Below are 26,983 nucleotides of genomic sequence, written 5' to 3' on the forward strand. Positions count from 1 at the left end.
CCACCATTATTAACATCTTGCTTTATTGTGGTGCATTTGTTACAATTGATGAGCCAATATTGATACATTATTATTCACTAAAGTCCACAGTTTATATTAGAGTTCACTCTAATATATTAGAACTCTAATATATTAGAGTTCATTCTAATATAAACTGTTCTGTGGGTTTTGACAAATGTATAATGACATTTATCCACTATATAGTATCATACAGAATAGTTTCACTGTCATAAACATAGTAATGTGCTCAACCAATTCATCCTTCCCTCCTTCCTCCAGACCCTGGCAACCACTGATCTCCTTACTGTCTCCATTGTTTGCTTTTACTAGAATGTCAATCTTTGTCTTTTAACTTGAAATGTAATTTATTTTTGTCATGATTTCCCCTGTGTTATGATTTATTTCCGTACTCTTACTTTGCTTTTGCTTTTTCTACTTTCTCTAGGTGTATTTTTCCTCTTTTTTCTTCTTGCTTTTGCATTGATTGGGTTTTCTTTTTCCGTTTTTCTTATCCTTCTCCTCTCCACTCCTCTTTCTAGGTTGGAAATTATACCTTCCATTTCTTTTTTTCCGTAGTTGGTTATTTTTTTCTCAGAACATTAAAGAGAGTATTCCCCTATTGTCTGACTTCCATTTTTTTTGCTTTTGAGAAGTCAGCCATCAGTGTAATCTTTGCTCTTTTGAAGATACAGTGGCTTTTCTCTCTGGGAGCATTTAAGATTTTTCTTTGTTTCGGTGATCTGAGTTTCACTGTAATACATCTGGATGTGGATCCAGCCCCTCCCTTACCTGTGAGGGTTTGGGCTTTTTGAATCACGTGTTTTTTTAATCAATTCTGGAAAATTCTCAGCATTATTTCTGCAAATATTACCTCTTTCCCATTCTTTCTCTTCTCTCCTTTTTTGACTCCAGTTAGATATGTGTTGGATCTTCTTATTCTCTTCTTCATGTCCCTTAACCTCTTTCATAAACTCTACCTTTGTTTTTAAGCTGCCCCTTATACTAATTCTCCATTAAGTTTTGTCTAATCTGCTTTTTATCTTGTCCATTGAGTTTCTAATTTTAATTGTTATAATTATTAAATAATTTTATTTCTATAAGTCTATTTAATTTCTTTACAAATTTTCTTGCCCATTAATTTAATCTCATATTTCTTAGTTATCCCATTGAATATCCTCTTTTATTTTTCTAAACTTGTTAAGCATGCTTATTTTATATTCGATTCTAAATTTTTTTTTTTTTTTTTGGTACGCGGGCCTCTCACTGCTGCGGTCTCTTGCGTTGCGAAGCACAGGCTCCAGATGTGCAGGCTCAGCGGCCATGGCTCATGGGCCCAGCCGCTCCGCGGCATGTGGGATCCTCCCGGACTGGGGCACGAACCCGTATCCCCCACATCAGCAGGCGGACTCCCAACCACTGCGCCACCAGGGAAGCCCTAAAATATTTAATATCTGAAGTATTTTGGGTGTGATTCAGCAGGGTGTTTTTGCTGTGGTTCCTGCTCATGGAGACTTGCTTTCTTGTATATTATTTCTTGTATATATTTGTGATTTATTTTTATTTTAGTTCATGGTTCTTGGAACACTTTTAGGGGTGCTTCTTTGAAACCTGAGTTTAAAGTATGGGTTGTATATGCATGTCACACATGAAAATTAACCCAGGAACTAGACATTGCCCCTTTGCATAAAATCTTGGCCAATAAATTCAATATTTTCATAAAGTTATTTTTTTAAAAAAGAAAGTTTCTTCTAAACAATTATTTCTGATTTCTATTTAGTTTTGTGGCTGTTTGTTGGTGTGAGGTTGTTGGGATTAGGACTATGGCATAAAACCAATGAGAAGAAATTGGGAAGAGGGGTAAGTTATTAAATGTTTTGATATAGAATTTTATATGATATATGGCCTACAGAGCACAGAAAGGAGTTCTGACTTTATTTTTCTTGCAGTGGAAGCCACCAGAATATTTCAAACAGGAGCATGAAGAAATATGATATATATTAACTTGGCTGCTCTGTGAAGAATGGATTGTAGAGTAGAAGCATGGAGATAAGTTATGAGGCTTTTTCAGTTGTCCAGGAGAAGACCCTGGAAGTTTGGATGGGAGCTGTGGCCCTGGAGTTGGAGAGGAGTGGATAGACTTAGAATATATTTTGAAAGTAAAGCTGATAGGAGTTGCTGATGGATTAGATGACACTGAATGAGAAGAAGGAAAGAATCAAGGATGACTTCTATGTTTTGGTTTGAGCAACTGGATGGAGGGTGGTGACGTTTACTGACATGGGAATAACAGGTTTTGGAGTGATGAGAGCCAGAGTTAATCATAGGTATGTAGTTACGTGAAAAGGTATAACTTGATGAATATAATCATGCCTCTCGAAGTCTCTCATGATGGTTCTGTTCTCTTTATAGGACATTCGGTAAACTGAGTAATATTTCTTGCATAGAGATGCGATTCACACCTTGCTGCTGTAGCACAATGAGCTGTTTAGGTTAAGTGGTGGCCCTCCTATGCAAAGGTGGTGCTTACCCTTCTCTCAGCTTGAACTTGTATGTTCCACTTTGAGTTGTTTTTTTCAGTTATGGTGATAGAGTTGGTCTAATCTGGCCATACTCTTTCACAGGATCCCTGTTGTTGATCCGTTGGTATTAGTTTGAAATAGATGGTTAGGGTTGGGCACTGCATTCTCTGATTGGGCCCATGGGCTCAAAAGAGGACTCTTCATAGGGTGCTGTGCTCCTGAACCTTGGCCTTGCCAGCGCAGTAGGGAGCAACACCGTGTATAACGCAGAGTTGGCAGACCACTCTGTAAATATGGTAAAGGGCTCTGTGTATCCCTCTGTGGTCTCATTCTCTGATATAAGGGTAACCCCTTCCTGCATATGCTTGTTATCATATTCATGCATTTCTTTATATTGTTACTACACATGACACACCTATATACAATATTGTATTTTTCCGTGTTTTTAACTTTATCTAAATAACATCTGACATATATATTTTGCAACTTAAATTTTTATTTAAAATAATCCTGGTGAGATTCATCCAAATGGAAATATGTAGCCCTAATTCATTTATTAGGGCTGTGTAGTATTCCATTTTATGTATGATCGTTTTTTTATTCATCTTCCTATTTTTCCTATTGAAACAACAGCCAGGTTTTTTCTAATTTTTTGCTATTATAAACAATGCTTATCAGAAATATCACTTTTCCAAACATTCTTCCTAACTTCCAAGCCTAAGCTAGAAATTCACAGATTATAAAATACCTACTAGCAAATATCTCCTTATTATTATGCGTTAGCTGTGGGCAGATGCCTAAAAAATATCCTTTGCTGAAATATGAATTTTGGTGGAGAGAGGTGGAGAAGAGTGGATCACTGAAACTGCCATTGTTCATTTATCCTAAATTATCATTAAAACAATTCCTCAGGCACCAGCCACAGAGGTCTCTGCCAGCCATCTGGCCTTTCAGGTTTGGCTTTGACAATGAAGGATGGTCTAATTTAGAAAGATCAGCTCAACTGCTCAAACAGGTAAGTCTTACTGAAATTATTTCCAGGTTTTGAGAAACTCCTACTGTTACATTTATTTTGAGCAAGATCATAAGTAATAGGAGGAGGGTTTGCTGGGTCATAACCTAATCTCTTAAAAAGGCTTTACTTTGGTGGGCGGCTACAGGAGGATTAAGCTTGTGTAACCACATCTGTGTTTGCTTGAGAGCAATTAATTCAGTTGATTCTGAACAAAGTCTCTTACTGGGTATCTGCAGGAGAATCCTGTCATGCCTTTGCTCTTGGAAATGCCCTGCTGGTGGCTCCTGTCACTTGGGAACCCACTGTTGGGGACCAGAAAATTGTCAGATTAAAAGGCAGAATGGGTTGGAGTGATATGCTCCCTTGCAAAGCAAATTGCTTTCAAGAGCCTGAGGGCCAATTTTACTTGTTTCCGTGCCCTGGGGTACTCATCTTTGGATGAAGCATTCTTTAAAATATGTGGGTGTTTTGTTCTTAGATCAACTACATGGAGAATGGAGCAAGATACTTAAAGGGCTAAACTGTTCTAGTTATTCCTAAGGATAAGCATGTCTCCTGAGAAATAGCTGAGGGTCTGTGTGATTCTAATGCCATTAAGAAATTTCTCTGGCCCTTAGTCCTGATTACAGGCCTCTGGGGCACATCTGACCAGGGTATCTGAATAAACTTACTTCTGTGTCAATGCACTGGAGGTGTTTGCCCAGGAATAAAACACTACTGTATACTCTATTGTTTCTGAACATAAATTGGATATTTGAGAAAGGTATTAAGCTTATTTGAAATTTGGGGAACGATGTTCATATTTGAAAATTTAGAAAAGTTATGTTTTTATCCTTTCCTACATTTCCTCAAGGTGTCCCATGTTTTAATTACATTCTAAATATGGTAAAAAAAAAATTTTACAGCTCAGATTTGAACCAGTTCACTTTAGTAACTCATTAGGAATTGCTTTGGTTTTTGATTTATGAGTAAAGGCAGGGGATTAAAGAATCAGGTTTTGCTAATTGTTTTTACATTGCTATGGTTAATCACCATGTGTTTTTTTTTTTTTCTGAACAGGTGCAGATTTCATAACAATTTTGGAGAGCGATGCTTCTAAGCCCTATATTGGGGACAATGACCTGACCATGTGGTTAGGGAAGAAGCTGGGTTTCTATACCGACTTTGGTCCAAGTGCAAGGGATCACACTTGGCGGTGAGTGTCCCTTCGGAATTAATCCCAAACATATCCCTGAAAGACTAGGCAGCATGGGCTTGGAGTGGAAAGTTGATATTATTATACCTTAGTCCCATGAATATGTCCCAGTGATGCTTCTTGGAGGATGAGGAGGTGCTGAAGATATGCATATTCCATCCTGTTTTAATGGTTTCCCTTTTGCTGGATACTTTCAATTCTTCACTCTTATAAACCATTTAGTGTAGGAGCTGAGGTTACAGCACTAAACGTATCTGTCCTGGACGCTGTCCTCATGGAGCTTGCGTTACAGTGTGAAGAGACAGAAAATAATCATGGACACACAGAAAAAAATAATTTGAGATAATGGTAAGTGCTGTGTAGAAAAGGAGAGCAGCTGGGTGGGCAGGGCAGCAGGGGATGCTGCTGTAGGTAGCATGGTCAAGAAGGTCTCTCTGCCGACCCCATGATGAGGAGGACCCAGGACCCGCTGTGGGAGGAGCCAGTGTAAAGACTTGCGGCCAGGTCAGTCTTGGTGTGCCAGAGCACAGGGTTTGAGGCGGAACTAGTAAGAAAGGAGGTCAAAGGTGGGCCCCTGATCTTACAGGGTCCCATAAGCCATGCTTACCACTGATTTAATTCAATTTTTTTTTTAAAAAAATTATTTATTTAATTTTATTTATTTTTGGCTGTGTTGGGTCCTTGCTGCTGCGTGCGGGCTTTTCTCTAGCTGCAGCGAGCTGGGGCTACTCTTTGTTGTGGTGCATGGGCTTCTCATTGCAGTGGCTTCTCTTGCTGCAGAGCACGGTCTCTAGGCATGCGGGCTTCAGTAGTCGTGGCTCACGGGCTCTAGAGCGCAGGCTCAGTAGTTGTGGTGCACGGACTTAGTTGTTCTGCGGCACGTGGGATCTTCCCGGACCAGGGCTTGAACCGGTGTCTCCTGCATTGGCAGGCGGATTCTTAACCACTGCACCACCACGGAAGCCTTTTAATTCAGTTCTGATAGGAAACCACTGGAGGATTGTAAACACGGGAGCAATCTAATCTGATTTACATTTTTGAAAGATCATTCCGGCTATTCCTAGAAAAACAGATTGTCAGGGAACAGGAGTGGGAGCAGGGAGACAGGTGATGAGGTAGAGGCATTAGCACAGGTGAGAAATGACAGTGGGAGGCGTGGAGATGGTTAGAAGGGGGCAAACTTAGGAGCTATTTTGGAGCAGGGCTGACAGGACTTCCTGATGGTTTAGATATCGGGGCTGGAAGTGACAAGGATAGCACCAGGGTGTTTTACCTGAGTCCCTGATAGGAGATGATGCCATTTAATGGGACAGGAATGACCAGGTGAGCATCAGGATTGTGCCAAGTTGAAGATGCCCCTGGACGCTCAAGTGACATCCATAGGTGATTGTGTGCAGCCTGGAGGGCCAAGTGGGACAGCACAGGCTGGGCATGTGCATTCAGGGATCGTCACTGTAGGCGTGGTTCTGTCAGAGGAACTTCAGGAGGAGGCCAGATAGTGCGTGCAGCCTGAGGTCTGAGCTCTGATCATCCTTTCCCCATGTAGTTCTTTGACTTAGAGTGAGGCGGAACGGGTTTTCCTATCTTTATCGGACCATTTGTAGTTGGTAATTTTGGGAATTGTTGCTCTGTGTCCTGGCTGGCAAGGTCGTACATTCTCAAATGCATTGATTAATATTAGAATTGTTTATGCAGGTAAGTTGCCAGAGTAACAGTGCTAGTAAAATGGAGTGTGTGCATCCTAATTCTGCCCTTTTCGTGTTTCCATAGCACTTTTTTCTTTTCTTTTTTTTTTTTTTTCTTTGCGGTATGCGGGCCTCTCACTGTTGTGGCCTCTCCCATTGCGGAGCACAGGCTCCGGACGCGCAGGCTCAGCGGCCATGGCTCACGGGCCCAGCCGCTCCGCGGCACGTGGGATCTTCAAGGACCGGGGCACGAACCCGCGTCCCCCGCATCGGCAGGCGGACTCTCAACCACTGCGCCACCAGGGAAGCCCTCCATAGCACTTATTAAACAGAGGTGATAGTGTTGTGCTTGGTGACCCAGTGAGGCGTGCTGAATAGCCCAGATGCAATGAACAGTCCGGCAGACTGCCCCATACCTCTCCGCCACATTATTGCTCTCCGTGCCCCTCAGTGCTATGCTTGAAGCGTGCGCATCCCTCTTGAACACATATTCTTAGTCCTGTTTGCATGATATGGTGGGACCAATAGTGACGCACGTGTTTCTTTCCATTCGAATACAGGATTATGGTTTTGTCAAGATACCGGATTGTGAAATCAGAGCATCACCTTCTTCCGTCACCAGAGGGCGAGATTGCACCAGCCATCACTGTTAACATTTCCGACAGACGGGTGGATTTTGTTGTGACCCACTTTGGGAATCACGAGTGGGTTTGTTTGGTCTTTCTTGAAGTACACAAATGCCAAGAAATATTATTAACACATTACTTTGACTTCCATGCATTGACCTTTCTTACTTTCTTCCTTTTTTTTTTTTTTTTCCAAAGTATTTTTCTCTGTGTTGCTGGTTTTAAAAATCAGGCATAGAGGGAGTTCCCTGGTGGCCTAGTGGTTAGGAATCTGGGCTTTCACTGCCGGGGCCTGGGTTCAATCCCTGGTCCAGGAACTGAGATCCCCCCCACCGCCCCCCCCAAAAAAAGAAAAAGAAAAAAAATCAGGCATAGAAACCTTTGAGATGCAGGCAGTCCTTAACGATGGTACAAGGCAGCATGATGGCCATGTTAGCCAGCAGTTACTGAGCAGGTGCTGTGCTAAGTGCATTATTGTATTTAATCTTCATTTTGTATAACTTTAGTACTATTATAGCCCCATTTTACAGATAAATAAACTAGACTGAAGGTTAGAAGACTTGTCCAACCTGGGTCACACATCTAGGAATTAAGTAGACCCAACTCAGAGCCTGCAAATGCTTGAAACCACATGGTAAACCAGACTACGGAAAGATGAAATTCCCTTTTCCTACAGGATTACTCCAGTTGGAAGTACTGTTGGGATTTGAGGGTACTAAATAACATTTCTTTTTCCCTCATGTTTTCAGTCAACTGAGAGGTAGGCAGAGGAATCTGGCAGGAAGGTCAAAATATCTCTTTTGATTCTGATACACGTATTTGGACAACATGGCTTAAGTGTGTCCACATGGACCTGCTAATACATTCCCCCAACAATACATGATGCTGGCTCCCCAAAAGCAGCTGACCTACCTGGTGAGTCTGCCCTGTCAAACTCTCCCCTTAGTGGAGAAGATAACACAAGGAAACACCCTTTCTGCAAACCGGCAGGTTCCAGGGAGAAGAGTGAGGAAGTGTTTGAGACAAGCATGCCCAATTCATTCTTACAAACTTAATTACAAAAATCCTCCCAAGAAGTAAAGGGTGAGAGGGAGAGAGGCCAGAGATGATTTTCTAAGTCGGTTCCCCTCCAAGGAGACATGAAGAATGGGGAATGAATTTTATCCCCAAAGAATAACATTCACAACCAGTGACTTAGTACTGAATAAATCACGAATAATGCCAGCAATATGTTGTTAAAGCGAAGATAAAAGTATATAATTTATACTGTACCATACTAAACATTCTCAAATAGTAATTGAAAACACAAATGCGAAGTGCTTAGTGCTACAAAATACAGCATATGGGCCCTGTCCACATTAATGACACAAGAGGCCACAGAGCTTTACAGTGACATATAGAACATTAGAAAAACAACAAACAAAAAAATACAGGTAGGAGACATATTCGTTTTGTTTAGGTGAAACTTACAGTATGACAGAACCCAACATTGTTGTACTGTAAGTTTCATGTAAGCAAAATGAGTATGTCTGCTACCCATATTTTCCTATTACTTCCCTTTTTCTCACAGTATTACATGGATCTGTGAAAGCTTACTTGACTGTTTTCTGAAATAAGTCAGAGCATAAGGAATATAAACCAACCATTCAAATGTAATTAATATGAACTGTTGGCTAATCGGACTCTTGCTGGTCTTCTTAGAAATGGGAAGGGTGTTTGGAGGACAGATGGTATAGACAGTCCACATCTCTGTAAAAAGATGTTTGAAGAAACACCTTCTGTTTCTCCCAGCAATTTTCAGGTTGCAAGTATAGGCATTCAGAAATCATTCTGCCGAGCTTAAATTGCACTTGAATTGTGTTTATCTTTTAAAAAATAGGCACTTTTGGGCTTCCCTGGTGGCGCAGTGGTTGAGAGTCCGCCTGCCGATGCAGGGGACGCAGGTTCGTAGCCCGGTCTGGGAAGATCCCACATGCCGCGGAGCGGCTGGGCCCGTGAGCCATGGCCGCTGAGCCTGCGCGTCCAGAGCCTGTGCTCCGCAACGGGAGAGGCCACAACAGTGAGAGGCCCGCGTACCGCAAAAAAAAAAAAAAAAAAAGGCACTTTCGTGTTTAAAGGTGGCAAGGTCTCAACCTAAGAAACAGTTGAGTATACTCCATCCTGTTTTCCTTTGCTTTTTTTCCCCCTGCCCCCTTTAACTCCCTTTGACCTCTAAAATGTGAAGACTAGACTTGTGAGGGAAGAGAAGACTAAAAAATAGCCCTCAAATTGTTTGGAAAAGAGGAGGGAAGGATTACCTTTTCTAACTTTCTATTAACCACATATTTAAAGCCCTGTAACTAACAATATACCCTTTGCTTGCTACCTTACTCACTTGATTTAATAATAATGTTAACAATCACAGCAGTAATGATAATAGCTAGCACCTGTTGAAGAGATGTGACTGGAAGGGAAGGGAAGGGAAGGGAAGCAATATAGTTTAATGGGTAAGAGCATGAAACTCCAGAACCTGGAGGAATCAGACAATCTGGTTTGAATCCTAAGTCAAGGTGTATCCTTCACCAAATTATTTAACTACCTTGAGCCTCAGTTTTCCCATCCGTAAGTCAGGAGCGATAATCCTACTTATAGGATTCTTGAGGGAATTAAATAAGATATATTATCTCATGCAAAGTATGTGACTAGAGTAGCTGCTCAATTAATACTGGCCATTATTATTAAAGCAAATCAGACACCTCTAAGTGTGAAGTGCATTGGGCAGCTTTAAAAAAAGTCATTCATCAAACACGAATCAAGCATCTACTGTGTCCCAAGCACAATGCCGGGTGCAGCCTTTTCCCTTAGAGCCTTATCTCTTGTCTCACTCTTTAGAAGCCCTGTCCACTCCCAACAAGTGACAGGAGAAAGTTCATGCTTCAAATAACTTGTGAAGCCATCACTACATATTTTTGCTTGCCTTTTTTGCAGTACTCGGGCCTCTCACTGTAGTGGCCTCTCCCGTTGCGGAGCACAGGCTCCAGACACGCAGGGTCAGTGGCCATGGCTCACGGGCCCAGCCGCTCCGTGGCACGTGGGATCTTCCCGGACCGGGGCACGAACCTGTGTCCCCTGCATCGGCAGGCAGACTCCCAACCACTGCGCCACCAGGGAAGCCCTGCCTTTGTTTTTATAATACTAGATAAAAAATTCTTACTCTGAAAAAATATTTAGTGATTTCATTTTCTAGTGATTATGGCATATAAACATGAAATCATATTAGGAATGAATTACAGAATGCTTATGCATGTTATTAGCTGATTCAACGGGATTTCTAAAATTACTGACGACACAAATATCTCTTTACAACCAATAAACAGAAAATAGCATTCCTTAGAAGTTACTTAGGTATACACCGTAACTAAAATTGGTATTATTTTAGGTAATTAACTGAGCCACCAGTTAATCACCGTGTTTGTTTCTTATAATATGCATAAATGTACAAAGAAGAAAGAGCACAGAACCTGTAGTCTGTAGTTACAGTTTTGGTTCTGTTGTAAGATAAACTCAGTGAGCTCAAGTTCCCTTGTCTCTGAAAATCAGATAAAATTATTTTTTCTAGCCCACATCATAGGGCTATTGGGCTGATCAAATATCAACAGATAAGAAAACATAAAACACGTGTTCAATCTCTCTCTTTCTCCCTCTCTCCTAATTCCTCCCCCTCCTTTCTTTATACCCATACATACATATAGGTTTTATTTTTATTATTATCACTGGATTTATCTCCTGAGAACTTTATCTCCTGAGAAAATGTAAAGCCAAATTCACAGATTATTTTTTGGTAATATATTGCTAAAACGTATTTGAATGAAAGCTCTATCTGTGGTGCAGTGACTTTGGCATTCTCTAGATTGGATTTGAATCCCAGTTGTGTGTCAGAAGGAATAGAATTCACTGCAGACTTAATGAAGGGACTACTTACCACGATGTTGGAAGGGTCAGAGGAACAGATAAGAGATGCTAAGGTACTCAGACACTAGTCATGGTGGGGAATCAGTACCATCCTTAGGTCTGAAGGGACAGGTAGAGGAAACAGTATTCCCAGAGCCCCGTTTGATCTGGAACCAGAAGAGGGGCCACTAGGCATGAGGAATGCAGCTTGAAGAAATACTCCAATTTCTCTCTCTTCCTACCCAAACCTCACTGGAAATTAGTAGACAAGGAAGCCCAGGAGATTAAATCTGCAGAGACCAGCCTCCAGGGCATAGAGAAGGGCTGGGAATGGATCTAGGCAAAGATGTTTAGCAAATGGTCATCCTTTTCACTCTTCTGTTTCTTGAGACATCTTTTAATAGTGCTCAGCTGTCTATACGTAAGAATGGATAAGCTTAGTCCTGTCTTCTGATCCTACCTCAGTGAGGTTTCTCCAGTCTTCTCAGCTCTTGGTGATCTCCCTCTATCTTCCTTTGTCATTGATTTTTCTTAACAGTCATTTATTAGCTGTCTTACTCTGTAAGTGCCTGTGTTGGTCTGCTGCCTATTTGCTTTTGGATCCATTCCTGGTTCAGCTCCCTTCCAGCTACAGATTGCAGGAAACCACATTTCCCAGAGTCTGTTGCCTTCAGGCTTCTGGGTAGGTTTAGCCAATGGGACGCACAAATGCAAGGCTGGAGGGCTGGAGGAGGGAAGGAGACAGAGTACTTCTCATTCTCTCTCTTCTTTCTCTGTTGACTCTGGCAGCAGCTAAGTCTCTTCTGTGGCTCCAACTCCTCCTTCAATGGCCCTGGATCCTTCTGAGTAGCCTCCTCCATAGTACCATTTCCAACCAGTTAGGACTGGCTTGTGGACTCTGGGAATATCACCTCTTCCTGTTGTCCCTCTAGCCCTAGAGGTGGTAGAGGTTTCTCACTGCTACTAACCTCTAGTTGCTTCACTGATTCCTGTTTGGCTTCCTATCACCTAGTAGCCAATCCCTGGTATTAAATTCACTTTGTTTGAAACACCTAGAGTGGTTTCCATTTTTCTTGCTGGATCATGCAAATATGATGTCCCTATTTTTCCCCAGACAGACTGACTATAAACCCCTCAGAGTCTTGATGTACTTGCCTGGTTGTCTCAGTTACACACTTATAGTTCTTAGCATGATAAAAGCAGCACACTTAGCCAGTATTTGACCAGGAGAGCCAGGGAGGCTTTCAGAAACTGTTCAGTTGAAGGAGCTGAGTAGGTTTAACAAACCTGGTGTGTTCTGTGAATGTTAGAATTCTCCCTCTTACTGGTACTCCTTGCTTTTTTTTTTTTTTAAACTATTAATCTTTAGCTGTAATACTGATGACCAGGTCTTAGATTATTGTTATAATTTCTTCTGATGAAAAGTTGAGCAATTGCTGTTTTTCGATATTTATATCCACTCGACTCCAAATGATTTGTGGGGAAAGGTCATGTTGTTCTTGGTCAAGTTTGTCAGCCTGCCCAGTTGAAGCACTATAGCTGTCTTGCTCATTTGCGTAACATTAAGTCAATGTGTCCCAGTAGGAATTATTCTGGGTTTGTGCAGTGTTTGAAGATATTCTTTGGGAACTTAGGTACCTAATTTTTTTTTTTTTTTTTTTTTTTTTTTTTTTTTGTGGTACGTGGGCCTGTCGCTGTTGTGGCCTCTCCCATTGCGGAGCACAGGCTCCGGACGCGCAGGCTCAGTAGCCATGGCTCACGGGCCCAGCCGCTCCGCGGCATGTGGGATCTTCCCAGACCGGGGCACGAACCCGTGTCCCCTGCATCGGCAGGGGGATTCTCAACCACTGCGCCACCAGGGAAGCCCAGGTACCTAATATTTTTCAAAAATTGTTTTGCAAATACAGTAAAGAGGTATATTTTTGCATTTTTTCAGAGATGACCTCGATAGGAAACTTCAAGCTATTGCTGTTTCAAAACTACTGAAAAATAGCTCTGAGCAAGTGATATTTCTGGGATATATCACTTCAGCACCTGGTTCCAGAGATTATCTATAGCTCATTGAACGTGGCAATGTGAAGGTAACACAATCTTAATAGGATTTCTGATTTCTTAAATAAAGTGTTTCTTCTTCATGTTTTGAAAAACCTAACCCAACATTGTAATATGTATCCTGATTATCTACTACTGCATGAAAAACTACCAAAAAACATACTGTCTTTAAGTAGCATTCATCTCTTTGCTCATAAATCTGCAATTTGGACAGGACTTAGTGGGGATAGCTCATCTCTGCTCCACACAGCTAGGCGGCTCACCTGGGGACTGGAGGAGCCACTTTGCAGATGACACGTAAGTGGCAAGTTGGTGGGGCTGTTGACTAGGAGCTCAGCTGGGGCTTCAGGCTCAGGGTCCTGCTTCCTCTCCGTGGGCTGCTTAGGCTTCTTTCCTGCATGATGGCTGGGTTTTAAGAGTGAGCGTCCTAAGAGAACCAGGAAGAAGTTGTATTGCCTTGTATGACCTAGCCTTGTAAGTCATATAATGTGATTTCTGCTGTCATCACAAGCCTGCTCACATTCAAGTGGAAGAAACATAAACCCCATCTCGATGAGAGGTGTATCAAAGTCACATTATAAGAATGCCATATGGAAAGTGGATTATTATAGCCGCGTTTAGAAAATACAATCTGCCACACTGCACAAGTTAATCATGATGAGAGTAAAAGATAAAATGGCATATAGAGAGGCTGGCTGATCAGGGCCTCACTAAATGACACTGAATTTGTCCTTACCTGTTCAGGTCCCAAATGGTTGAATTTCTCAGTGTATCCAGATATAATCATACTCTGGGAAACTGACAGACAAATCAAATCCTTGAGACATATATACACTAGAAGGTTAAATGCGTTCGTTTGTAATGAGAAATACAATTATTATATTTAGTTAAGCCCTATGTAGATTTCTTGGTCCTTTACATGTCTTTTTTTTTTTACTTCATTGTCTTGAGATAATATCTGCAAACAAAAAACTTATCCATTTTATCAAGTGCTTGGAAAGACAGGTGAGAGAGAGCATTGTATGATGAGGGTATTCTGTATGTGACAGAAAACACAAAACGACAGTGGCTTAAATAAGAGAAGTATAGCTCTTTATGTAAAAGTCCGGGCAGGTGATTCACCACTAGTACGGCACTTTGTGGTATCGGGAGTGTGCTCCTTCTATCTTGTCACTCCACATTACAAGGCTTCCACTACCAAGTTTGCCTCATGGTCCAAGATGTCAGCATCCTTGTTCTAGTTAGCAAGAGGGAGGAAGGGATACAGAGGGGACCAAGAGCATATGCAACTTATCTCTAAGGCAAATTCCAGGAAACTGACCTCTTCTACCTACATTTCATTGACTGGAATTTAGTCATTGGCCATACCTCACTGTACGGGAAGTTGAGAGATGCAATATTTAATCTTAATACCCTTATACCTAGCTAAAAATCCTACAACTTTGGAAGAGGGGCAAGGCAGATATTAGGGAAATGAGTTAATCTCTGCCCTAGTGGATAAAGCAGAAGTGGAGTCAAGATGGACTCCTAATTTTGGCTTTGGTCAGAGGGTTTATGATGATGACTCTTATTATTATAGCGAATACATAAGGAAGAAGAGTTTTACAAAGAAGATGAGTTCAGCTTTAGGCTGAGTTGAGGCGTCTGTGGGATATTAGTGGAGCTGTCCATTAGGCAGCTGGACATATGGATCTGGAACTGAGAAGGGCTGTCAGGACTAGAGATACAGAATAAGGGGTTGCCACCATCTAGGTGATCATTAAAACCGTGGAAGGGGATGATATTGCTTATGGAGTTAGAGAATTGCAAGAGGAAGACCAAAGAAAACTCCTGATAGAGTCACATTTAGTGTGGCTATCATGGGGGTGAAGGGTGAGGGAAGAGAATGGAGATTATCTCAGAAAAGAGATTAAGGAGAAGTCAGAAGAGTAAGAGGAAAGTCTGGAGAGTGGAATCACAGGGGTTGCATTAGTTATTTATTAGTGCATCACTGTCCAAGCTACAAACCTTAGTGGCTTAAAAAGAACAATGGTCCAATATCCTCATGACTCTGTGGGTCTACTGAGTGGTTTTCTGTTCTTGTCTGCATTCATTCGTGGAGTCAGCTGGTGGCTGTGGCTGGGGAGGTCTGACATGTCCCCACTCACTGGTCTGGGGCCTTGGTGCTGGTTGTTGGCTGGGCCTCTCCATGTAGTCTCTCATCACTCACTAGCCTACCTGGTGCCACATTTACCAGCTTTGTGACCTTGAGGCAAATTATTTAACCTTTCTGGGCCTCAATGTCCACATCTATAAAGAGGGGATAGTAATACCTATCATATCATAGGGTTGTTCTGAGGATGAAAATAAAGTAATGCCTGAAAAGCCCTAAGCCTTGCATGTAGGAGGAACTTAATAAGCGGTAGCTACATATTTGTATTATGTACGTCTGGCTGTATGTATCAAATCACATTAGATAAATGTGTAAGTATATATGGTCTATAAAATATAGAAGACTACTATACAAGATGATATTTGGCAAATTTAAGAAAAAATTGATTGTATCCTAATAAGAGAGAGAATTTGTGTGTGTGTGTGTGTGTGTGTGTGTGTGTGTGTGTAAGAGGAATTTTATTTGATTTTTATTTAATACTCTGTTGGGTTCCACTGTCACAGTCAGAAGCTGTGTCAAGATTGGCAGTGGACAGACACTGTAAAACTCTTAGAGGAAAACATAGGCAGAAAACTCTATGACATAAATAACAGCAAGATCCTTTTTGACCCACCTCCTAGAGAAATGGAAATAAAAACAAAAATAAACAAATGGGACCTAATAAAACTCAAAAGCTTTTGCACAGCAAAGGAAACCATAAAAAAGACGAAAAGACAACCCTCAGAATGGGAGAAAATATTTGCAAATGAAGCAACTGACAAAGGATTAATCTCCAAAATATACAAACAGCTCATGCAGCTCAATATCAAAAAAGACAAATAACCCAATCGAAAAATGGGCAGAAGACCTAAATAGACATTTCTCCAAAGAAGATACACAGATTGCCAACAAACACATGAAAGGATGCTCAACATCACTAATCATTAGAGAAATGCAAATCAAAACTACAATGAGATATCATCTCACACTGGTCAGAATGGCCATCATCAAAAAATCTACAAACAATAAATGCTGGAGGGAGTGTGGAGAAAAGGGAACCCTCGTGCACTGTTGGTGGGAATGTAAATTGATACAGCCACTATGGAGAACTGTATGTATAAAAAACTACAAATAGAAGTACCATACGACCCAGCAATCCCACTACTGGGCATATACCCTGAGAAAACCATAATTCAAAAAGAGTCATGTACCACAAAGTTCGTTGCAGCTCTATTTACAATAGCCAGGACATGGAAGCAACCTGAGTGTCCATAGACAGATGAATGGATAAAGAAGATGTGGCATATATATACAATGGAATATTACTCAGCCATAAAAAGAAAGGAAATTGAGTTATTTGTAGTGAGGTGGATGGACCTAGAGTCTGTCATACAGAGTGAAGTAAGTCAGAAAGAGAAAAACAAATACCGTATGCTAACACATATATATGGAATCTAAAAAAAAAAATAGAGAGGCTCTGAAGAACCTAGGGGCAGGACAGGAATAAAGATGCATATGTAGAGAATGGACTTGACACGGGGAGGGGGAAGGGTAAGCTGGGATGAAGTGATAGAGTGGCATGGACATATATATACTACCAAATGTGAAATAGATAGCTAGTGGGAAGCAGCCGCATAGCACAGGGAGATCAGCTCAGTGCTTTGTGACCACCTAGAGGGGTGGGATAGGGTGGGTGGGAGGGAGACGCCAGAGGGAGGATATATGGGGATATATGTATATGTATAGCTGATTCACTTTGTTATAAAGCAGAAACAAACACACATTGTAAAGCAATTTTACTCCAATAAAGATGTTAAAAAAAAAAGATTTGCAGTGGATTCTTATATAACTTTTTCTATAAGGAACTTTATTAATGCAGAGGGAAGTTTTAATCATAAATGCTTGAGTGAACAGATATTTCTCTTTAAGAAATGAATGTTTAAATTCCACAGTCTTAAAATCTGCGAGCAACTTTTTAAAACCTAGTAAGATAAAAAGATAGTAAAACATATTCATAATTGATTATCCCCACAATATACAGCTGAATGACTAAATTTTTATCTCTTCCCAAGGCAAACCAGAACAGTACCTTTAGAATTTATTTGCTTTTTTTATCATTAAAATTTTTAAATTTAATTTTTAAAATATATTACAATTTTTCCATGTATACAAAAGTCATAGTTGATATGTGTGTGATATGTAAGTAATAGTAAAGATTAATTAACAAGCATTCATGTGTCCACCACCAAGCTTAAGAAAAAAAAATTAATACATAATCAATTGTGGTGTGTTCTTTGCGATATAAAAATATTTTTAAAATTAAATTTTAATAGTAAAATTTAGTCAACATAGTCAAAAGTCAGGTATATTTTTTAAAAGAAGAAAATGAATATTTCTTTAGTATAAATCTCCATATTTAGAGTTTTATCAACACATTATAGAAAAAAATGTTTATATTCTGAATTTCTGATGAAAAGTAACGCTGGTCTCAAGCTTTCAACGTCAAATGGACTCATGATTACTTCTGAAACATGTGTTGCCAGTGACTCAATTTAACAAACAGAATGAGCTCCTCCCAAATGCCAGCCTTCATGTTAGCAACCAGGGAGCCTAGGTGATTGAGTCTTTCTGCTCAGGAAGGGGAGAGTGGAGACATCTAAACAATTAACTGTACAAAGTGGTGTAGCTGGTGCGCATAAAGGACTACACAGGATGACCGATGAGCATGCAGTCAATTCTGCCTGGGAAGAGAGACTTGGAAAGCTGTGCGGAGCCAGTACCGTGTTGTGATTGCTGCCTAACTCTCTCTCTAGACCACCTTCATGTTTTACTCCCAGCATCTCATACTGGGGCCACATGGGCATATGGTAGGTGCTCCAAAAATATCTATAGAATGAATAAATGATTTTGACCTTAAAAAATCAGTAGGAGTTAGGCAGAGAAAATAGCATGCACAAAAGAAAGGCATGTTTATTACTGTAGCTCACACGTTTTCTTGGCAATTCAGAATAGAGCACCGTTTTTAATGCTTTAAACATTCTCTTTTCATTATTAGGATATTGACAGCACAGAGCAAGACAGATGGTGTGTGGGCTTCCCTGGTGGCGCAGTGGTTGGGAATCTGCCTGCCAATGCAGGAGACACGGGTTCGAGCCCTGGTCTGGGAAGACCCCACATGCTGTGGAGCAACTAAGCCCATGAGCCACAACTACTGAGCCTGCGTGTCTGGAGCCTGTGCTCCGCAACAAGAGAGGCCACGATAGTGAGAGGCCTGTGCACCGCGATGAAGAGTGGCCCACACTCGCCGCAACTGGAGAAAGCCCTCGCACAGCAACGAAGACCCAACACAGCCAAAAATAAGTAAATAAATAAATTTATTTAAAAAAAAAAAGACAGATGGTGTGAATACATTATATATTGAGGGCTGATCAAGTAAGCATAGGTGTTTGATTGTTGTTTTTCTTTCTTTCTTTTTTTTTTTTGGATTGTTGTTTTTCTTAATCTACTGTTATTGTGATCTTTTGGGTCTATCCTGGAAAGAAAAACTTTCTGGAAGCAATTATTTAATTGTGTTACTTTTCATAGACATTGATTTGACTAGTTACCCAGTTTAACATTTTTTTCAGTGTATAGCCTAATGAGTTAAGAAGGAGTAAATGGTTAAGCAAATTAAGTTTAGTTATACAAAGAAGATACTGTGTGAGTTATTAAGCATGATAATTATGTAACTGTCAGTACATGTTAGGAATGGCACCGTTTTTGACTGTATGCCATGGTGGAAACAGCATGGACCGTGGGCTTGAATTCCAGCTTTGCCAGCTTCTAATCATGTAATCTTGGGTAAGGTAACTACCTTGGCTGGAGCCACTACTATATTGTGGTGAGCTCTCAAGGTAGATTATATTTTTAAAAATATCACCCCATATCATCCCATATCAAAAAATGAATATTATCCATATATATGTAAAAATTCAAAAATACTATAGCTGAAAGATCTCAGAATTCAAACACGTAACTGTGTAAATCTGTTTTGAAGGCACTGTTGCTTTAAACAAAGCAAAGAGCAGTTTAATATCAAAAAAGGGACTCATCAGTCAATCATTTATTCAGCAAGTATTTATTAAATACCTATTACATGACTGGCATTGTTCTAGGCAATGGGGATATAACAGGAACAAAATAAAATCCTTGACTCATGGAGCTTCCACTCCAGTGGAAAGAGACAGAAAGTAAGCATGTAAGGAATAGACTATGCCAGGTGGGGATAAATATGATGAGAAGGATGAATAAAGCCAGGTAAGAAGGGTGGGGAGTACCGAGGGTGGGAAGGGTCGCTGTTCTGATGGGGTGCTGTTCAGGCAGCAGCCCGAATGAGGGGGAGTCCGCCTGCATACATCCTGAGAAGAGCATCCAGGCAGAGGGAAGAGGAAGTGCAAGAGTTTTAGGAGGCCAGCACGGCTGGAGTAGAGTTAGATGGGAGGTGATGTGAGAGAGGTAAGGAGGGACAGATCTTGTTGACAGTGATGGATTCACAGGCCCCTCCACTTACAGGGTTCTTTAGTGGATGCAACATGCTGGAGACCATCCCTGAAACTCATCCTGAAATTCCGTTAGTACAGAATCTGTGGAGTTCTTTGACCTGAGAACTCTAACTACCCTTCTTGGGGCAGTGCTGGGAACTGTGGGACAGTGGGGCCTTCTAGGATGGACCTCTCTGGGCCTTAGTTCCTCCTCCATACAGAGCAGTTTATCACCTGGAGGCATCTTGGCATTGCCTGACTGAAGAGGGGAGCTGGTGTGGAACTGATCACCCCTTAGGTAACCTTCTGTTCTAAGATCTGTGATCTACATTGATGAAAGAAATGGTTGCTTTCTGGAGATGATATAGAATCACATGGTCAACTTCTCTCCCTTTGGAGATATGGCTTGTTCACTTATGAGTCACAGTCTGGTGAAAGCAAACCATTAGGTTCTACTGTTCTTTACCCCATTTGCCATTCAACAAGTATTGATGGGGCATAATGTATGTCAGCCAGCAGGGGTATAGCAGTGAAAGTTCAGAGAAGCATCCCTCAACTGGCTGAGGGAAGATAGACAATGATTGGAATGATGGAGTCAATAATTCCATTGTGTCTTATTTTAGGAGGTGATAACTATAGTGAGGAAAACTTGAGCAGGATAAGGAACATCCAGAATATGGAGATGGGATGCAGTTGTAAATAGGGGCTTGGGTAGGTCTTAATGAAAAGTTGACATTAGAGCTAAGACTTGAAGGAGTGGCCCATGTGGCTGTCTGGGAGAAGGCCTTTCCAGGTAGCAGGACCAGCTAGTGCAAAAGCCCAAAGGCAGGAAGGCTGATGTTTTTGAAGAAAAGTGATATTTGTGGGGCAGGAGGGTGTATATGGAGATGGAGGTAAAGGAGGTAAGTGGGGAGTGTATGGCCAGCGAGGGAAGGGAGCAGGTCTTGTGGACTCTCATGAAGGACTTTGGATATTACTTAGTAAATTGGTTCCTGGATAATTTCATTGGTTCACATGCTTACTGAGGTGGCCAGGGAGGCCCCTGAGATGCTAAGCTCATTCTGGTTACACTAATAATTCAGAAACTCTAAAGACCCAGCACCTGCCTATATGGCTGCAGGACAGATAGCTTGACTATTATTTTGGTGTTTCCAAAACATTAAGGTGGGAGGGAGCATGCTAGTTTTGTAAAGTATATGATATTTCAGATTGAAAACATTGCTTCTGTTTAAATTCATATTAAAGTGGTTGCTTTAATGGGGTTATTAGAATTTCTAGAAGACAGTTTATGAGATAGACTGAAAAAGGTATATATTCAAGATGTAAAAATTGTTAGTTGCCAAGGGACAGGGGTATTTATAGTACTAGTTCCCATAATAGTTAATCACTGGGCTCTCTTTGTACATTTGTGGCCCAAGACCTTCTTTGTCTCTCCTTAGGAGAGTGGGATGGGAAATATATGTATATATTTAGAAATATTTGGAGATATATATTAATATATACACACATACATATAGTGACTGACTGTCAGAGATGGTATAATAGTCTGCTTAGGCTGCCACAACAAAATACCATAGACTGGATGGCTTTAACAACAGAAACTAATTTTCTCATGGTTCTGGAGACAGAGGGAAAGAGCATGCATGCTCTGTGATATCTCTTCTTTAAGGACACTAATCCTATTGGATCAGGGACCCACCCTTATGAACTCATTTAACTTAATAACTTTCTTAGAGGCTCTGTCTCCAAATATGGCTACACTGGGGCAATGGGGGTGGTTAGGGCTACAACATATGAATTTGGGGGGAGGGAACACAGATGTTTAGTCTGGAACAGACAGGAAGTTAATTTTGAAAATACCAAAATTAATGAAGTTAGGACTACTGTTATTTAGTTTCTGTCCACAAAACCAATTCTATAAACTTTACCTTGATCATCTAATTCAATGCCCTACTCTCAGTAGGCACTTAATAAATATTTACTGGACAACAATGAGAGAGTCCCTGTTTTAGTAGAAGATTTGAATTGTCAGATTCCTTATCGTCAAGGACTTTTTGAAGCCTGTGTCTGTGAAATGGGTTAGAACTTTGATCTTAGAGATTTGGGAAATAAATAACCTAGATTTACTAGAGGCAGTGACATAGAATTACAGGGAACTGCACAGATTTGGGACCTGAGCTTAGACAAATGCATTAACCTGTCAGACAACTCAGACCCACATCTGATGCCATCATAGCTCTTCTCTTACCTGCTGTGGTGGGCAGATTTGCTGCCTCTGCTGGTTCCAGCTCTGGATTTCTGTCTCTATTTTATATGTAGTTACAGGTTTTAAGTGTTCCTCCTACTGCCACTGTGGCCCAAGCCTCCATCGTCTTTTACCTAAATTGTTGCAGTGGCCTCCTAACTGTTCTCTCTGCTTTGACCCTTTCCCTGGAGTCTGCTGTCTACACAGTAGCCACTGCATCTCTGCACAAAACTCCTTGGATTACCAATTCATTCTCAGAAGAAAATCTCAAGTCTGTCAGGAAGGCTTTGCATCATCTGCTGCCCCCACCCCCGTGCAAACTCAGGTTCCCCCTATGCACTCCACTCCAGTCATTGTGGAGTTGGTTCTCAGAAAAGCCAAGTGCATTCTACCCCAGGACCTTTGCATTTGCTGTTCCCATTCCCTAGAATGCCCTTCCTCCAATACCTGTATGGTTTGCTCTCTCACTTCATTCAACTTTTTGCTCAAATGTCACTTTGTCAGAGAGTTATGCTCTGACCATCCACTATAAAATAACAGCCTTTGTCACCTGGCATGCCCTGTCTTCTGTACTCTGCCTTTTCCCCCATAGCACTTGGGTACTGATCACCATACATATACATATTTAATTTGTTTTCCCCAACTAGGATGAAAGCTCCATGAGGGCAAGACCTTCACTGTTTATTCCCAGTACCTGAACAATGCCTGCATGTAGTAGGGACTGGCTATGTATTTGTTTTTTCAATAAGTGAATGACTGAGGCTGACATTTTTTAAAAGGCAAAAAATAAATAAAATAAAATGAATTCTTGGCTGCTCATGGTCTTCCATTTTTCCATGTGAGCTTCTCGATAACTATCCAGATAGATAACATCTACAAAATGCTTTGAATTTCCTGGAGAACCAAAAGATGTAAGCAAAAACAAGATGTACAATTTTTTCAGACATGAAAATTGTGCAATTTTTCAGGCATTAAAAATCTTTTATTTTAGATGTTTCAATGTGAATGAAAATGTGCATGAGGTGTTTGGATTTTTTAAGGTAAGAAAGAATTTAGGCCTATGCTCCTGTCATTCTGAAGAATTCCTGCTATTGACACAAAACAAATGTGTGAGAGGCAATTTGTACAGACAGAATATTCATTAGTGTAATAGAGTAAGTTTGCCAAGTATGTTTAGTTAATTAAACCTACGTGCATATTCCTTATTCATTTATATCATAAAAGCAATATTTTGATAAATATTTAGAGTAATAAATCAAGTTAATTCTAGTGATATACAGAGTAGAGTTAGAAATGGGAAATTGGCTTAATAATGAAGGTGTTATCTATAATACTAGATCTCATCAGATTTCTGTATGATAATACTATCTTTACAAACCATTTGTTTCTGCCACAGATTGGGTTATGCAAGAATCTCCCATGCTGAGCTGAGTGACTCTGAAATTCAGATGGCCAAATTTAGGATCCCTGATGATCCCATTAATTATAGAGACAACCAGAAAGTGGTCACAGACCCCAGGGAAGTTCCCGAGAAAATTCACTTGAATCCCAGGTGAGTGAGTTCCTTTATGTTGTGAACTACAGCTATGAGGTTGTCCATCCCCTCTAGGGACCTAAATATTACCTCACAATGAGCTACAAATTAGATTCGGTTCTAGAGGTTTATTCATGTTAAGGGAGCTCCTGGTAAAGATTATGACATCCTACTTGGGTTGAAGTTATGATCCCTGCTTTCTGGGATAGAGAAATGTGTTGAAGTCCCAACTTCAGGCAAAAAAGATCAACGGCACGGCACCATCACCATCATAATAGCTAATATTAAAGTGTTTTTGTGTCCTAGACCCTGTTCTAGTGCCCTGTGTTGTCTCGATTAATCCACATTGGATCAGTCCTCTTGTTATCCCCATTTTAGAGGTAAAGAAGCTTAGGCTGAGGAACATAACTTCATCAGGGTTACGTGGCTGGTCAGTGACAGAGCCAACAAGTGGGAAGGAAGCCTGTTAGCATCATTGGTGTGCTGTGATTCTCAGCGTTGGCTGCACTTAGACTCACCTGGAGAGCTTTTAAAAACTCCCCTTGGGGCTTCCCTGGTGGCGCAGTGGTTGAGAGTCCACCTGCCAATGCAGGGGACACGGGTTCGTGCCCCGTTCCAGGAAGATCCCACATGCCACGGAGCAGCTGGGCCCGTGAGCCATGGCCACTGAGCATGCGCGTCCGGAGCCAGTGCTCCGCAACGGGAGAGGCCACAACAGTGAGAGGCCCACGTACTGCCAAAAAAACCCTTCCCTCTGCCTGGGTCCCACCCCAGACCAATTCATCAGAACCTCTTGGTGATACATGGGCTTCAGGTTAAAAAATAATCTTTCCAGGTTATTCTAATGTGCAGTAAGAATTGAGACTATCGAGAGTGGATTATTTATTTCCATTACAGATACTCTACCCTTTGAAATAAGTTGGGTGTTGTTTAGTTTTAAATAGAGGTTATCTGAGAAATCTATTTGCAGCAAAACATGTGATTTGGAGTAGTTGCTCTTTTCTCTTCCCATGACTGTATAATGAGAGGAAATGTCTGCCTCAAACCAGACCCAGAACATGTCATAGACCTTGTTAGTATTATTTGACATTTCTACTACTTTTACCAGCTACTAGCTATAGAAACTTCTCAGATGTCATTTTGTTTGGGGGGGAAATGACATTTTTCCATTCTCTTTTTCTTCCTTGTCTCTCCTTACAAGAAAAAACTGTATCAAAGTGTAGGCAGCAAACGTAAGGAGAGCTATAGCCAAGTCTTGATTTGCTTCAGTCGTTGTATTTGATCTTGCCCTTTGTAACTGCAATGTGGCTGTGAAGAGCATGGGCTCTGGGGAAAAGCTGCCCAGTTCAGACCTTCACTTTTTGCCAGTGAACAGCTGCGCAACTGTGAGCAAGTTGCTTAACCTCTCTAAGCTTCAAATCTCATCTGCAAAATGGGAAAAGTGGTAGTGCCTGACTCCTAAGTTTTTTTGAGGTTTGAATGACACACAAAGTTCTTAAAATATTGCATGGTAAATCCTCCAGAGCCAGTAGCTGCAATAGCAGCAACGGTATTTGTAGCAGTAACAGTAGAAGTAAAATAGAAAGCTTCCCTCCTTTTGTTGACTGAGATTACTTCTTAAATGGAAGCTCAAAGATCTGGGAAGAAAAATAATTTTCCTGTTTCCTTATTCTCATATCAGGAGTGTGGAGAAGTCCAAATAAAATATTTTTGGCTAATCACAGCTGTAGATTGATCCACACCAACTGTGAAGGGTGCTCGATCTGCTTTCTCACTCAGTTTAATTATGAAAATAACAGAAGCATTAAGTAGAAGGTCTGCTTTAAAATTCCTTATAAAATATATACATATGAAAATTTATAAAATAGAAATAATCAAAGAATCACAAAAAAATTCCATTCCTTAATTCAACAAACAGCCATTAAGTACCATGATGCCAGTACCATGCTAGGCCTTATGCTGGAAACTGAGGACAGAGTGGTGACTAAGACCAAATCTTTGTCCTGTGGAGCTTATGTTTTAGTGGAGAGATAAGCAATTCAAAGATTATCACTGGTAATATTTTTGGATACATCTTTGCTTTTTTATATGCATATATATCTATATATCACACAATTATCCCAACTTTGTAAATGTATGAAACATATATATGTGTATGTGTGTTCATCATATTTGTTAATCTGATTTGTTTTTACATCCAAACAGTATATGATGAACTTCCTTCAATAATAAAATACTCTTCTGAAAATATTTTTAGTGATTGCATAATATTCCATTGTATGGATATACCAAACTTAGCTAACCAATAGTTTTATTTCACATTTAGCCTTTCATTATTACAGAAAGTCTTCCAGGGACTCTATATCTTTGGGTATATCCTTGATTTCTTCATTAGTACTCGGTTCTAGTCATGGAATAGTACAGTCAAAGGTTATGCAAAATTTTAATATCCCTTATTGTTGTTTTGAGATGACAAAGTAAACAGATCTCCTATCTCCTACATTATCGTAGTCATTTGGATATTGCAATTGCTGATTAAGAAAAGGAAGTCATAGCTTCCTTTTCAGTGCCTTTTGTATTTCATCATACCAACCAGAGCTATATAATTACCTAATAATTCATTGGCAAAGTAAATCATTAATCTGTAGCACCTGAGCACTGTAGAAGCCTTAGGAATTGCAATTTTACCAAAATAGATTGTATAGATGCGTAAATATAACATGAATAACATCCCTTCACCTATAAAATGGATATTATTCCAAACGAGAAAGGGAGAAAATCCAGACTTATTTTTCACAAATGTTATCAGCCAATAATTCTCAAACAATTGTGCTTTTGGAATGATCCATAATCATGGAATGAGGACTTTGAAGGTTAAAATTTAGTATGCCTTTTCCATAGGCATGAATCCTTTTTTTCTTCTTCATTTGCTGTTTTATAAATTAATCATATCTCTCCTGGTTTTATGATAGATAAGTAAAACCACAATAGATTATGGTTAAATTTCACATAAGAACATATCTTTTGGAATAGTTTTTACATATCAATTACTTTTTTTCTTTTTAGATTTGGATCTTACAAAGAAGGACATAATTTTGAGAACAATCATCATTTTCATATGAGTACTCCCAAATACTTTTTATGAACTATTTAAAACAGGAATTCATTGACCACACAATCCTAAAGGAAATAAAAATATAATTATAAGATAAAAAGAAGAGATGAACTAAAGTGGGAAACTATACACAAAAAAACCCTTGATTTTGAAAAAATATGGTATCTATGCAGTGGGAAATTCTATCAATTTATAACATATATTGTTAAATACAAGCATTTCTCCAAATTGTTTTTTGTAAATATTTGATAAAAAATAGAATGTGGGGTAACCTAAGAAAGTTTTACTATGAGAGAGGAAATAACAAAAATGTCTTACCTTTTTAATGCTTAAAAATAGGAAATGGATTTTTTGACGAGCTGGAAGGATTACTTACAGAAATCAAGCAGCCTTACATCCCTCTTGGAACAAGGCAG

At 40.2% G+C, this 26,983-nt stretch overlaps 1 protein-coding gene across 1 annotated transcript in view; it reads left to right on the top strand.

The window, feature by feature from the left end:
- The window catches only part of CWH43 (cell wall biogenesis 43 C-terminal homolog), a 50,579-nt gene extending 23,982 nt beyond the window's left edge, over positions 1 to 26,597 (top strand). The window contains 10 exon segments of the mRNA XM_059065794.2: positions 1,778 to 1,857; positions 3,432 to 3,455; positions 3,457 to 3,538; positions 4,594 to 4,729; positions 6,975 to 7,118; positions 12,907 to 13,051; positions 18,209 to 18,237; positions 18,550 to 18,585; positions 23,315 to 23,470; positions 26,519 to 26,597. Of these exon segments, the coding sequence (XP_058921777.1) occupies positions 1,778 to 1,857; positions 3,432 to 3,455; positions 3,457 to 3,538; positions 4,594 to 4,729; positions 6,975 to 7,118; positions 12,907 to 13,051; positions 18,209 to 18,237; positions 18,550 to 18,585; positions 23,315 to 23,470; positions 26,519 to 26,597 (911 nt within the window).
- The last annotated feature ends 386 nt before the right edge of the window (positions 26,598 to 26,983 follow it).

Source organism: Kogia breviceps, chromosome 6 (genome assembly GCF_026419965.1).
Source record: "Kogia breviceps isolate mKogBre1 chromosome 6, mKogBre1 haplotype 1, whole genome shotgun sequence".
Taxonomy (NCBI): domain Eukaryota; kingdom Metazoa; phylum Chordata; class Mammalia; order Artiodactyla; family Physeteridae; genus Kogia; species Kogia breviceps.